The 13,357-nt window shown below is 45.1% G+C and overlaps 1 protein-coding gene and 1 long non-coding RNA gene across 2 annotated transcripts; one reads left to right on the plus strand and one right to left on the minus strand.

Moving 5' to 3' along the window:
- Window positions 1–1,119: 1,119 nt before the first annotated feature.
- Window positions 1,120–3,463, minus strand: LOC140520078 (uncharacterized). Its single transcript, XR_011972390.1, has 2 exons — window positions 3,318–3,463; window positions 1,120–2,686 (listed from the first exon to the last, which is right to left on the minus strand). It is a non-coding gene; the product is annotated as an uncharacterized lncRNA (long non-coding RNA).
- Window positions 3,464–3,680: 217 nt separating this feature from the next.
- Window positions 3,681–13,096, plus strand: PIGT (phosphatidylinositol glycan anchor biosynthesis class T). The gene is made up of 12 exons (XM_072633726.1): window positions 3,681–4,053; window positions 4,627–4,804; window positions 6,205–6,332; window positions 7,858–7,958; window positions 8,159–8,245; window positions 8,641–8,728; window positions 8,817–8,914; window positions 9,131–9,296; window positions 10,148–10,348; window positions 10,699–10,864; window positions 10,996–11,079; window positions 12,568–13,096. Exons 1-12 carry the CDS (start codon window positions 3,861–3,863, stop codon window positions 12,818–12,820), a joined length of 1,743 nt encoding a protein of 580 aa, XP_072489827.1. The 5' UTR covers window positions 3,681–3,860; the 3' UTR covers window positions 12,821–13,096.
- Window positions 13,097–13,357: the final 261 nt, after the last annotated feature.

Raw genomic sequence — 13,357 nt, forward strand, 5'->3', positions numbered from 1 at the left:
GGTCCCAATTAATGTCAATGATGAATTTCATGAAGTAATCTCATTATGTGACCTCATACCATACATCATTATATGTAAAATATGATTACTGGTTCTAGACCAATGGAAATATGCAATGAAAATATTAAAAAATAACTTTTTATGTATTTGTTAATGTAATATAAAAGCCAAAGAAGATGTATTTCTGATTCAAGCTTATTACAAATAGTTATAGAAAGCAAAAATTTAAAAGATGAAAAAATACAAACTAGTCTATATTGATAATGATGAAAACACTGTTATTATTTAAAATATTTTAGCAATGTAGATTGAACTATGTTCTCTATCTTTAAATCTTCATATGTGTGTAGATACAATGATCTTTATCCATATTTTGGCAAATTTGCATGTTCATACAACAAACTAGGCATAGCTGGACAGCTGTGAGTATTATCTAATCAGTAATGCTTTAAATGGGATATTGTTGTCCCTGAAGTATCTTTAAACAGCTGGACTAAAAACCTCAGAACTGGTCTTTGAAAGCAGCTTTCCTCACCCATGCATTCTTCTTTGACTACCAAAGAACTGGAAGTTATCAATGGTAGTAAATTTCTCAGATCAACAGGTATCAGTTATGATTTAAATTCTCTTTTGCACTGTTTCTCAATAGAAGCATTAGGCGATCCACAGGTACTTCAAATGCAGGTAGTTTTTTCTTTGTTAGAAATATAAGTTCTGGAAAGCATCCTTTTCCAGGGTAAGTGCATTTTATCCACATTAAAAATCTGTTGTTCAGTTTATCTGCCTTAGACTATTTTCTTTAAAATATTTTGAAATTCTTTAAATTATAATATTTAGCTTTCACATTTTAATCTTCACTGGCCACTTCTACTATAATTTTAATGGTATGCAAATGAACTCAATTTTTAAAGCAGACAAACCAACCAATGGTTGCAGTTTCTTCACTATTCACTTTATTTCTAGTTTCTTTTACTGCCTTAAATAAATTGGAAGTTTTTGCCCCAGTGGCCGCTCTGCTAAGAGGAATGTGTTTTTGATTGCAACCTTCAATACCTATGGCTAAAAGATACTCCATTTCTACTGTTGTAACACTTCTCTTCCGCAACCACAAAAAGCTGATACAGATTTGCCTTTTTCTTTTATTTTCCTGTGTGATTTATAATATTTTGTACTAGAGATTCAGGCATCCAGACTTCTTGTCCTATTTTAAAGTTACTATGACCACGTTCATGTTGTTCAATTACATCAAAATTCTGTTCTAGTGTAATAACAAGCTCTTCCTTTTCGTGTTGGCAATGTTTCCATCTTAAACGTTCTTCGTTTTATCCTTTTTGTTAAGGTATTTTTAAAAATTACGACAACTGTTAGTAACATGGTATACATCAGCACCTTACATCCATACCCAGTGACAGGAAAGTGTAAAATAACTAGCTCACACTTGCCATATTAACTGAATTTTGGTTGGCATTAAATGAGACCTAATACCATATATGCATTAATCATGACCCAGCTGTATTTTCATTCACTTCAGCTTGGACCTGTGGGTCGCAGCCTTTCCCAACGCAGAAGCTTAGTCCTGTCATCAGATACCATCACTGGGAGGTGGTGGTGGGGAGGGCAATGCTGCTGCCAACTTACAGAACGGTAAAATTGTCAAATTTTCAAGGTCACCAGGACAAATTCATATCATTTATCCTAGGGTGTTCAAAATCAGGAGAAATAAACATCAGAGGCAATGGTGGCCAGGTTGCTGGGGGCAAGCTTGCTCAGTTGTCATCAGTTGCCATGTAGGTGGGATTACCCTAATACCAAGTCATAGGAGGGCCCCTCACTGAAATCATATTTTACCCTCTGGAGAGCTACAGACCAGAAAACACCAGATGGAACCTGAATTCTTCCAATAGATGAAGAACCATGCCCCACCTTCCCCAAGTTGGTGGGGGGTGAGTAACAACCAAAGGACCACTAAGGGTTTATCAAATAATATTGAAACATCAAGTCCCTTCAGCAATTGGTTACTTCATGTAACTGCTCCAAAGCTTTCATACAGTGAACCAAAATCATGCAGAGAACTTCTGTACATGTACCATGTTATATTCTCATATAAAAATGTTCATTTCTGTTAATGTCTGTCAAGTTCAGAATAACAAAGGTAACAAGCATATGCTGGCTCCACTCAGGGTCAGGTTATAATATCTTCTCAGGATTCCAGGACACCCTGAGGGGTATCTCTTTCTCCTGCTATTGGTTCAAGTTTCCAACAGCTATTTCCCCCATTTATTAGGAGGACAGTGGCTGGCACTTTATCACTTGGCAAAAGATAACTTGTACAAAGGGATATTTACTCCAAAGACAGAACAAGAAGATATGTAAAAACATTTCCCTCAACATCATGAGTCATAATCTCCATTCTCATTTCAGTGGAGAGGGTGGGAAAAAGAAAGAAATGGAAATCAGGCTCAAAACTGAGCTCAGTCCCTACATAGCATCGATCCCACCAAGTTCATATCCAGAGGTGGCATCCCTGCCGGATGAGTACTTTTGCTGGGCTGAATAGAGTCCCGAAGGTAGCCTCTTGCTTGTTGGAGCACTGATGCTGTACTGGCTGCAAAGCTTGCCTGGATTTCCTGTGGCTTGCTCTCCTGGAATTTGAAACTCCCCAAATTGTAAGCTCCATTCCTTAAACCTAGAACAGAAAAGAATGAATGAAAAGGCCAAGAAAGTCCCATTTTGGGAAGGTCACATGGCCTGAGAGAGGGGAGGGGGCCCTAAGGCTTTCATTAGTACAATATGGTCTCTCTGGATGCTGAGTGAAGAAGCTATCTTCCCCCCCCCTCCCCCCAGATTCAAATGTAGCCAAGAGATAGTTGGAGCTGGAATCTGAAGATGATGACAATTCCAGGTACACAGCCAACAGAAAACGGCTACTCATATGTCATGACAGTGCTTCCAGAAACTGCTCCCTAGTGTCCTCTGTTCAAAGACATCTTAGCAAGCCGGTGAGGTCTGCACATGCACCACAAGTACATTACAGAAAAATAAAATGATTTCAAAAAGAGATCATTATTGACTTTGGAGAGAGCTTTTCTTTGCATGGAGTTTGCAACCATCTCTGTGCAAATGATTCATATATATGAAACAGTGAGAGGGTGCGGTGGATTGAATCTTGGAGTGAGGAAGGCCTGAGTCTAACACACACACACACACACACACACACACACACACACACACACACACACACACACACACACACACACACACACACCACACACCACACACACTACTCTTCTCTTCCCCATTCCTTGCTCCCTCGTTACCAGTAACAGTCGCGGGGCCCGAGCTACGCTGGGCCATAACTAACCGCCCTCGGCGGGGGATGACGGCGGGGCGCCGCGCTGCGCTCAGGGGCGTGGGGGGGGCGGGGAGGAGGCGCCCCCTAGGGCTTTCTCAAGGTAGTCGCTGACAAGCGTGGATTCAGACGACAGGGATATTAACACTCCTAGTTGGGGGTGGGGGAAATTCTACTTAAAAGGAAGTATTCATACTAAAAATAAGAAAGGCTGGGCCTCATTTTATAGGAAGGCAAACGGAGACCGAGAGAAAACATGGAGTTCCGAGGCCGAAGGCTCGAACGAGGAGACCGGAGCCCGAAGGAGTGAGTCCGTTCTCGGCCGCTTTTCATTCTCCCGGCAGCCTTCGCGAAACGAAGCGCGCCCCACCCCCTGCCAGAGGTCGCCCCGGTAACCCAATCCGGGTGCCCGGCGCCTCTCCCGGAAGTCGCCACCATTCATTCTCGCTATTGGACACGGGCCCTAGGGGGCGGGTTCTGCGGGGGGGCCACGGCGGAGGCGGCCGCGGCCATGGCCATGGCGGCGCGGCTCGCGCTGCCCCTGCTGCTGGCGCTGCTCTTGGGGTCGGGCGGCCGCAGCAGGGCAGAGCCAGAGCGGGATAGCCTGAGGGAGGAGCTGGTCCTCACTCCGCTCCCCTCCGGAGACGTGTCGGCTACTTTTCAGTTCCGCACGCGTTGGGATTCGGAGTTGCAGCTTGAAGGAGGTGAGGAAGACGGAGCCAGTCAATGGTTGGGACGGCCTGGCTTCGGGATTACGAAGAGGGGGCGGGACTTCGCATCTGGGGGCGGGGCTTTGCAGCGCTGGAGCGGGTTGGGAATGACTTGGGGGCGGGGCCTCCGGGCTCTGGGGGCGGGGCCTTCAGGGTGGTTCTTGGGGCCGTGGGGACCTCTGCCCTTGGAGATGTACAAGGTTGGGTGCGAGAGCAAGGGGGGATGCTTGGCGTAGGAAACACCTCATATTGATGGTGATGGAGGAAGTGTCATGTCAGGATCAGGGGGAAGACCAGGCGAGATATGGGGGTACAACTGGAGAGGGAGGGTTCTTCTAGGGGTGCACTGTGGGGCAGTTTTTGTTTGAGAGTGTGAGGGTGGGAAGTGGTCCCAGATCGCCAGTCACTGCTGGGGGGGGGGGGAGGGTGAGGAGGAAGGGCGTGTGCACGGGATCTGTGTCTTCTCCTCAAAGTCATCCCTCTCTTTGGGGCCCATGCCCTCTTTTTGAGGGGTGACTTGGGAACAAAGGGGAGGGGGCTGAGCCAGCTTGTCTCTTTCCCTCTCAGTTTCTCATTACAGGCTTTTCCCCAAGGCTTTGGGGCAGCTGATCTCCAAGTACTCTGTGCAGGAGCTGCATTTGTCACTCACACAGGGATTCTGGAGGACCCGTTTCTGGGGCCAGCCCTTCCTGCAGGCGCCTGCTGGGGCTGAGCTTTGGGTCTGGTTCCAAAATTCAGTTGCAGAGTAAGTACCTGCCTCTGCCTGTTGTTAGATCTGAAGCACAATCTGCAGGATTCTCGAAGATACCTTCACCCTGCTTTGAGAGGAATTGTGCCTGGTGCCTGTGGGGGCCAGCAGAGATAAGTCAGGCTACAGCCCAGCTGCAGGTGGGCAGTGTGTTGTGTGTTGTAGGAAGACCCTCAGACTCTGGTGACCTCAGATTAACTATCCTCTACACAGCAATGTTCCTGATTAGAACATTGTGAGAGAATAAAAGTGAACCAATCTTGATTTTCATTGACTAGGATAAATAAGATCAGTGTTTTGTGGAGACTTGGGATACCTCTGGGAAGGATCTGGAGTAGCATGTTGTCAGTTGTCAGGAATATTACTGTGTAGGGGATAGTTGATCTTCATTGTCATACTCTAGAGAATGATTGTACTTATCCTTTAAGACAGAGGTGCCAAACTGGACCTAGGCAGTCTTCAAAGCTTGTTAGTGCCCTGGAACCAGATTAAAATGTAATTAGGATAAACAGAATAATAAATAAACAAAAATACAATATAAGAGAGATAACACTAATTTGTGGTTTTGTAAGTCCCTTCCTATTTGAGTCGGACATCACTGCTCTAAGATTATGGGATAGAGAGAGGTGAAGAGCTGTGAACAGTGAACTTTTCCTAGGGTGGTAGCTAAAGGACGGAAAAACCCTAAAACTCAAAATAGATGAATAGAAACCCTTAACCTCTGTTTCTAATCTCAAAACCTATTAAATCTTGCTCTCTGACTACCTTTTTCTAGCTTTCATTTTTTTCTCTCTCCAATTTTCTTTCTTTCTATGCTTTTCTGTCTTTTGCTTTAACATCCTTAATTTGATTATCTCCCTTCTCTGTTATAGTTACCTCATTTGTAAAATGCGAGGGATGAACTGGAGGCTCTCTAAGATCCCTTCCAATTCTAGATCCCGGGATCCTAAATCACTTAGACTCCAGCAGTCTCAGCTTCCTCCTCTACAAAATGAAGATATCACACTTGTAGCCGTTATCTCACAGAGTTATTGTGAAGAAAGTACTTTATAAGCTAAAAGAGGCCATTTAAATTTGAATTGTTGTTCTTGGTAATAATAATGACAATGACCATGAGACCCCAATGTTTAAGAGGACAGAAAGATTGGCTTAATTGTAGGGGAGGGTTCTTTTTGATAAAGAGTGAAAGTTATGGGGAAAGTGGCCAGAATAGAGAGATGGGTGGTGGAGTATTTTCTGTTTTTTTGCCTTGGTGGCTAGGTTTTTTGTTTTGGATGTTGGGGTTTTTTTTGCTACACTTTTCCCTAATTTCACTCTGGGCATCAGATCTGTGTGTCTTACACACAGAAGCAGTTCCAAGACTGAATTAGGATATTTTCCTCTTCTTTTCTGTCTAGTGTTGATAAATCCTGGAAGGAACTCAGTAACATCCTCTCAGGGATCTTCTGCGCCTCTCTCAACTTCATTGATTCCACCAATACTGTCACTCCTACTGCTTCCTTCAAACCCTTGGGGCTGGCCAATGGTGAGATAGTCCCAGACCCCCTGGATGTGATGCTGTAGAGTGGGTACCAGATTTGGAGTCAGAGGATTGGCTTCAAATCTAACCCTATTATTTGCAATCCCTGTGTCCTTCGATGAGTCACTAATGCTCTCTATATCACAGTTTCCTCATCTTCAAGATGAGAGTGTCATACTAGATGACCTTATAAAGCCCTTTCCAACTCCAAATCTGTGATTTTATAACTAGGTCAAGAGTTCTTAACCTGGGGTCCAGGATCTGGTTTTTTTAAAAAAAACTCACCATATTTTGATAACTATATTTCAAAATAATTGGTTTTTGTTATAATCCTTTGCATTTTGTTTTGCGTATTTTAAAATATTATCCTAAGAAGTCTGTAGATTTCCCCTGAATGGCCAAAGGGTCCATGACACCAAAAAGGTTAAGAATCCCTGCACTAGATAATAATTTTGGAGATCTTTTTCAGCTCTGAATCTTGCGGTTCTGTTACTCAGTCCACATCCTACCACCTTTCCCTGTAGGTTCCTAAAATTTTGGAGTTGGAAGGAACCTGAAAGAGCATCTTGTTCAACTCCCTTGTATTGAAACTGTGACCTAGAGAGAGAAAATAACTGGCCAGTTATCACTTTGGTAGTTAAGTGACAAAGTCAGGACTCCCTTGGGGGTTGATTGGAAATAGTGCTAGATTTGGGCCCTTGGAGACCTGGGTTCAAACTCTGTCTCATGCTTATTGTGTAAATGTGGGTTGAGTCGTTTTGCCTTTAGTTTCCTCATCTGTAAAAAGAGGATTAATATCTGTACTACTAACTCTCAGGATTATTGTGACAGTTAGATAAGATAATGTCAGTAAAGTGCTTTACTATATATATCAAATATCAGTTGTTATTATCAACCCCATGGAAGGGCCAGAATGGCAGTTCAGAGCCCTGGAAGCCAGATTGCATGAGAAGAGTGAATAACAAAGGCCTCTGGTCCTACTGTTGGAGTCTGAATCCCAGAGGATGGTGGAAAGAGATTATATTCCGCCCTCCAGAAGCCAGGATGGCCTTCTCATTCCTAATAATGAGACCTGGCAGGACTCTAGGAGGAAGAGAAGAGTTAGTTCACCCTTGCCTTCCTCCTGAGACTTAGTGACATGGGCCCTAATGCAAATCCTAAACAGTAAGACCTCACATAGTTCTTTATTTTGTAGTTCTCAAGTAAATTTATTTTATAATATTATGTATTAGTTATTTGTGTAAATGACTCATCCCTCTACAGAACTGTAATCTCCTTGAAGGAAGGGACCATGTCTTATAGAAAACTTTGTGTTTCCCCTAGTGCTGAGTATAATGTTCTGCACATAGTAGGCAGTTAATATTTGAGAGGATGAAAAAAAGCAGAAGCAGTGCTTGGGGAACCTGGCGTGGGGTGGGTTGTGTGGGGTAACAACAGCGCTAGCCTCTATTGTCTAGAGTTTGGCTAGAATAGTTTTGGGATAAGTGACAGAGACCAGCCTGACCCTGAGCTCTGATCTTTCCTCTTGTAGGTACCAACCATCACTTCCTGCGTTATGCTGTCCTTCCCCGAGAGGTGGTATGCACTGAGAACCTCACTCCTTGGAAGAAGCTCTTGCCTTGTAGTTCCAAGGTGAAATGAGCCATTTGGAACTATTCACTTTCACTCTCCAACTCTTACCATTACCAAGGAACTTGGGAAACTAGGGAAGCACCGCCTCAGTCTGGGATGGCAGTGAACATGTCTGGAAAGACACCTCTCACATTACCAGGTAGCAGCTGAAGAAGTTCCCTATGTGGGTGTTAAACCTTCTCTCCTCTTTTGCTCCCCAGGCAGGCCTTTCTGTGCTTCTGAAGGCCGAACGCTTGTTCCATACCAGCTATCACTCCCAGGCAGTGCATATCCGTCCTGTGTGCCGGGTAAGTCACTGATGATGAGAGTGAGCCCTTCGATGGACCACTAACGTGAGGCATTTTGGGTACTGTTCTCTCCTCTTAAAAGAATAGCCCTGACTAACCAGACCTGAGCCAGAATGGTAGAGAGGTTAAAATGCTAGAGTTGCAGTAAGGAAGACCTAGATTCAAATCCTGCCTCAGATACTTTGACCACTTAACATCTCTGGCCCTCAGTTTTCTTATCTATAAAATAAAGGGGTTGGATTAGAATCCTTCCGGTTCTAAAGCTATGATTTTATAATTCAGCAGAAGCCTAGAGACAGATTGGGTAGGGGTGGGAAATGCTACTCACTGCTACCAGTCTTACATCTGCCCCTACCCCTAGGTTCCTTCAAGCCCTAATACTCTGTGATTTTTAGGATGCCCACTGTGTCAGTGTCTCCTGGGAGCTGAGGCAGACCCTTACAGTTGTGTTCGATGCCTATACCACAGGCCAAGGGAAGAAAGGTAATAACTCTTAACTTCCACTCTATCCCCTTAAGTATGGACCCATCCGAGTACTTCCCTTAACTCTGCTCTCTGCTTGTCTCTGCAGACTGGTCTCTCTTCCGGATGTTTTCTCGGACCATCACTGAGGCCTGTCCTTTGGCCTCACAGAGTTATGTCTATGTCGATATCTCCAGAAATGGCCAGGTAATAATAGCTCAAGTTCCTATTTCCGTAATACTTTAAGGCTGATAGAATGTTTTCCTCGTAACAATCCTTTGAAATAGGAAGTGTTTTTCTCCCTATTTTACAGAGAAAGAAACTGACACACATTGGGTATGCAGCACATTCCATATCTATATTCTTCCTTCCTGTGGGCTGGAAGTAATGTTGGTCTACATACCTTTATTCTTACGTCCCTAGGAGAATGAGACTCTTGAGGTGAGCCCACCCCCAACATCCACATACCAGGCAGTTGTCCTGGGAGACCGGAAGACCTATGCTGTCTATGACCTGCTTAACCCTGCCACATTCAGTGGCTCCCGAAGCCTCAACCTGCAGCTCAAGTGGAAGCAGATCCAAGATATTGGTGAGAAGCTTGGGGGCTCCTTTTATGGGGAATCTGGGAAAGACATAAAGATCTCTTAAGTTGGTAGGAAGGATAATACGTCATATTTATATAGCACTTTAAGATTTAAAGCACAACAAGTTAATAGTGCTGCTGAAGCTCAAGAGATTAAGTGACTAAGGGTCAGAGCTGACATTTCAACCCATGTTCTGACTATATGTCCAGTCAGTGTTCTTTCCCTTATACTGCAGTGTTTCCTTTTTGTTCATGTAATTTAATTTAATTTTTATCTGTTATCTTAATATTCATAAATATATATACATATCTGTTTTCTTTTTATGTCTTTTATCTCAGTTTCTCTCCAGAACCAAGACTTTCTTGTGGGTAGACAGGGTATAGGTTATTCTCCCCATTTCTAGGTCCCCAGAGAGTAAATAACCACCCAAAGTTACATAGCTAGTTAGCCGGGGATGGGGCCAAGGCACTGAGAACCTCACTCCAAAACCTCATGGCATTGATTCCAAGACTTTTCTAATGTAGTCTTAGGCTTTAGGGCCCTGGGATAGATTGGGGTATTGTGATAAAATTTAATAGCTGGAAGAGGCCTCAGACCATCCACTCCAAATCCCTCATTTTACAGATGAAGAAACTGCAGCAGAGCTGGGAAACAATTTGCCTAAGGTCATAGAGCAAGTTAGTGCAAGGGACTAGAAACCAGGTCTCATGATCCTGAGTTCTGAATTCTTTGTACTGCATCATCCTTTGTGAGGAATGTTGAGTTAGAAAGAAGCGATCCTTTCCACCTTTTTGGCTTAGGCATCATTTGATGACCTGTTCACTCTGACTCCTTTGGTTCCCTGTCCTTTCCATAGAGTCTCAGTTAGTTCCATTTCTGCATGCCCAGCGGTACGTGAGTGGCTACGGGCTGCAGAAGGGAGAGCTGAGCACTGTGCTGCACAACACACACCCATACCGAGCTTTTCCTGTTCTGCTGCTGGAGACTGTGCCTTGGTACTTACGGCTCTATGTTCATACACTGGCCATCACCACCAAGGGCAAGGAAAACAAACCAAGTAAGGACCCTGCCCACCCTCCTTGCCTGACAGCCCTTTCTTTTTAGCAGCCCTCTCTTGGAACGTCAAAACTTTGAGGGGCTTCATGTGACAGTCCATCTGTGGTGTCCTTAAGAAGGATCCAGCTTTTGCTGGAACACTTCTAGGTGTGGAGAATTCACTATTTCAGGAAGCAGCCCTTTCCACTCTTGGAAAGTTTTAACTCAGACTGTCTGAGACCTTTTTAATGTCTGAAAAGATTGTTCTGTCTGCCCAGACTGCCTCAGTCCCCAGCCCTACCCACTAAGGACAAGAGTTGGTGTGAGCCCCCAGGACAAGGTGAGGGAAGTTGATGACTCTCTCTCTTCCAGGTTACATTCATTATCAGCCCGCACAAGACCGGCTGCGCCCCCATCTCTTGGAGATGCTTATTCAGCTGCCAGCCAATTCTGTGACCAAGGTCTCCATCCAGTTCGAACGCGCTTTGCTCAAGTGGACTGAGTATACACCTGACCCAAATCATGGTTTCTATGTCAGGTAGGTTGGGAAGCCTTCTATTTTCTGTCCTTGTCCTTTTTCTCTGTCCTTTCCCCAGCCCCAGCCTCTCTGAAGCTTGCCCCAAAAGGTAGTAATAAGTCAGAAATACATTTTGTTTTGTTTGTGTGCAGCCCATCTGTCCTGAGTGCCCTGGTGCCTAACCTGGTAGGAGCCAAAGCAGCAAACTGGGAAGAAAGCCCACTCTTCAGCACAATGTGAGTCAGCATCTTATCCCCTGGGTGTGGCCACACTCCTGAGCCCCTCCCTTACTGCTCTTCTGCTTTCAGAGAATGTGGTATCCACATAACCCAGGCCTATATTTGAGATATCTGTTGTGGAGACTGGGGGTGGGCTAAAGGACCCTTTTGCCCTTTATCCAGCATCCTTTGGAGACATACACCTTGGAGTAACCTCCTATAATTCAACTGTGTGGTCAGATGAAATAAAGAGCAGTGTCAGAGTTTGGGGTGCTGTTGGGAAGGGGCTTGGGTAGGATCCTGAAGCCCAACCACAACAGAGCTGCCCAAATCCTGATTGGACTTGAACAGGACCTTGTGGATTTGGAGTCAGAAGCCCTGGCTCAGGTGCTGACTCTACTGTCTCACCAGGGGCTGGTCACAACCCAAGCAAGTGTGCAACTTCATAGCCTACAAGGCCTGAGCCTCCCCTAACTCATCTCTAAAATGGGAAAGATTATACTTGGGCTGTTCCCCTGATAGAGTTGTATAAGGGGCATAGGATCATAGAATCAGCTTGAAAGGACCTTAGACATCATCTAGTCTAATCTCATTGGATCAGTTAGGATGTATACCCAACAGTGCATTGTAATTCATTCATTGCTATAGCTCTCTCAGTTATTTTGTTATCATCAAAGACTCAGAGTATAACTTAGTGCATGGAACATATAATGTTAAGAGAGTGGAAGGTACTTTCAGAACACAGAGCCTCTAGTATCCAACCCACTGCCTTTGGGAGGTGCTTGTTAAGAAAAGTGTACTGAATGGAATTACACTGAATGTCCAAGCTGAAAGGGAGCTTGGTGGAATCTGAAAGGCCATCTAATCTAGGCTCTTTTTTTTTATGGCTGAAGAAACTGAGTCCTCGAAAAGGGAAACAGCCAGGTCAGGGTCATGTAGCTACTACTGGACAAAGCTGATAGTCCACCCTAGGCCTGGAGACTCAGACCAGAGCTCTGTGCTGTGCCATGGCACCTTCCCATGTTATGTTTGCAGTGTGTCCCTAAGAGCAATGGTAGCAGAGACTCCAGGGTATTGTTTACAAGTGCTTTTTGGTTTATGATTCCTTGGAAGCCAGGAGGTTGTTGATTGGCGTGGTCAGCACAATAGTAAAAACAGTTGGGGCTCATTAAGGTTACGTTTTCCCCAATTGTTTCTCTTTGACCAAAGTCGGTTTACCAGGCTGATGGGCTTGGGTGGCATTGGGCAGGTAGGATAGTGTTGAGAACCCTGGCCTGCAAGATCAGGAAACCTGGATTCATGTCTGCTTTGTCCTTCCCTTGCTGTGAGTCTATAATAAGAGCACTGTGGTACCTGTGTGGTTGGTAAGTAGGGATTGTTGTGGGCAGAGCATTTTACAAATCTCAAAGCTTCACAGCATGTGCTCTTATTGGTGTGAAGCTGAAGAAAGGGCTGAGGTCTGGAGTTCTAAGTTCTCACCCACCTCTTTGTTTCCCTCCCTGCTAGGTTTCCTGTCTCTGACAGCTCCAGTTATTTTGTGAGACTCTACACTGAGCCATTGCTGGTGAACCTGCCTACGCCAGACTTTAGCATGCCCTACAACGTCATCTGCCTCACCTGCACCGTTGTGGCTGTCTGTTACGGCTCCTTTTACAACCTTCTTACCCGTACCTTCCACCTAGAGGAGCCCAAACGGAGTAGGCTTGTCAGGTGGTTGGCCAATATCATCCGCCGAATCAGAGGTGTTCCCCCTGTGTGACCCACCCTGCCCTTCTTGTTCCATCAAGGTGTTGCCCTCTTCCATAGATCAGAGGCTGCTCTGTCTCTGAGCCCCTTACATGGTGCCTCCTGACTCTCTCCACCTGCCTAGCCCACTAGGAATCCAGAGGCAGGCAAAGACCTGGGTGTCCCCAGGATTGGCCAAAGGAATGGAGGGAGGAGCAGGACTCGGCTTTCCTGATTTCGTTATGTAGTGTGTGGAGCCTATTTGCTGCTGAGCAGCTGATGTCTGGAATAAAGTATGGTTGCCACCCTGGCTCTGCGTCCTCTAGTTTCTGGTGCTCAGTCTTTATGAGAGGGACCCTGTTTGCTAGGCATGGCTGTGGGTCTTTGGACAAGTCATTTTCTCCCTCTGGGACTCACTTCCATGAGGGGCAGGAGTATGGACTAGGGGATTCCTAAGTTTTAAAGTTCCAGGTTTTTATAGTGGGGGGGAGATTTAGGGTTTCACTTAACAATAGAACCCCCTGCTGGGGGCCGCAGTGACTGAAGAGGCCACAGTCAGTTCATTTTCTTC

The sequence above is a fragment of the Notamacropus eugenii genome, chromosome 1, assembly GCF_028372415.1.
Source record: "Notamacropus eugenii isolate mMacEug1 chromosome 1, mMacEug1.pri_v2, whole genome shotgun sequence".
NCBI lineage: Eukaryota > Metazoa > Chordata > Mammalia > Diprotodontia > Macropodidae > Notamacropus > Notamacropus eugenii.

Coding starts and splice junctions, on each gene's coding strand:
- PIGT (XM_072633726.1), top strand. CDS start 3,861: ATGGCCATGGCGGCGCGGCTCGCGCTGCCCCTGCTGCTGGCGCTGCTC. Junction 4,054..4,626: donor GGAGTTGCAGCTTGAAGGAG/GTGAGGAAGACG, acceptor TTTCCCTCTCAG/TTTCTCATTACAGGCTTTTC. Junction 10,865..10,995: donor AATCATGGTTTCTATGTCAG/GTAGGTTGGGAA, acceptor GTTTGTGTGCAG/CCCATCTGTCCTGAGTGCCC.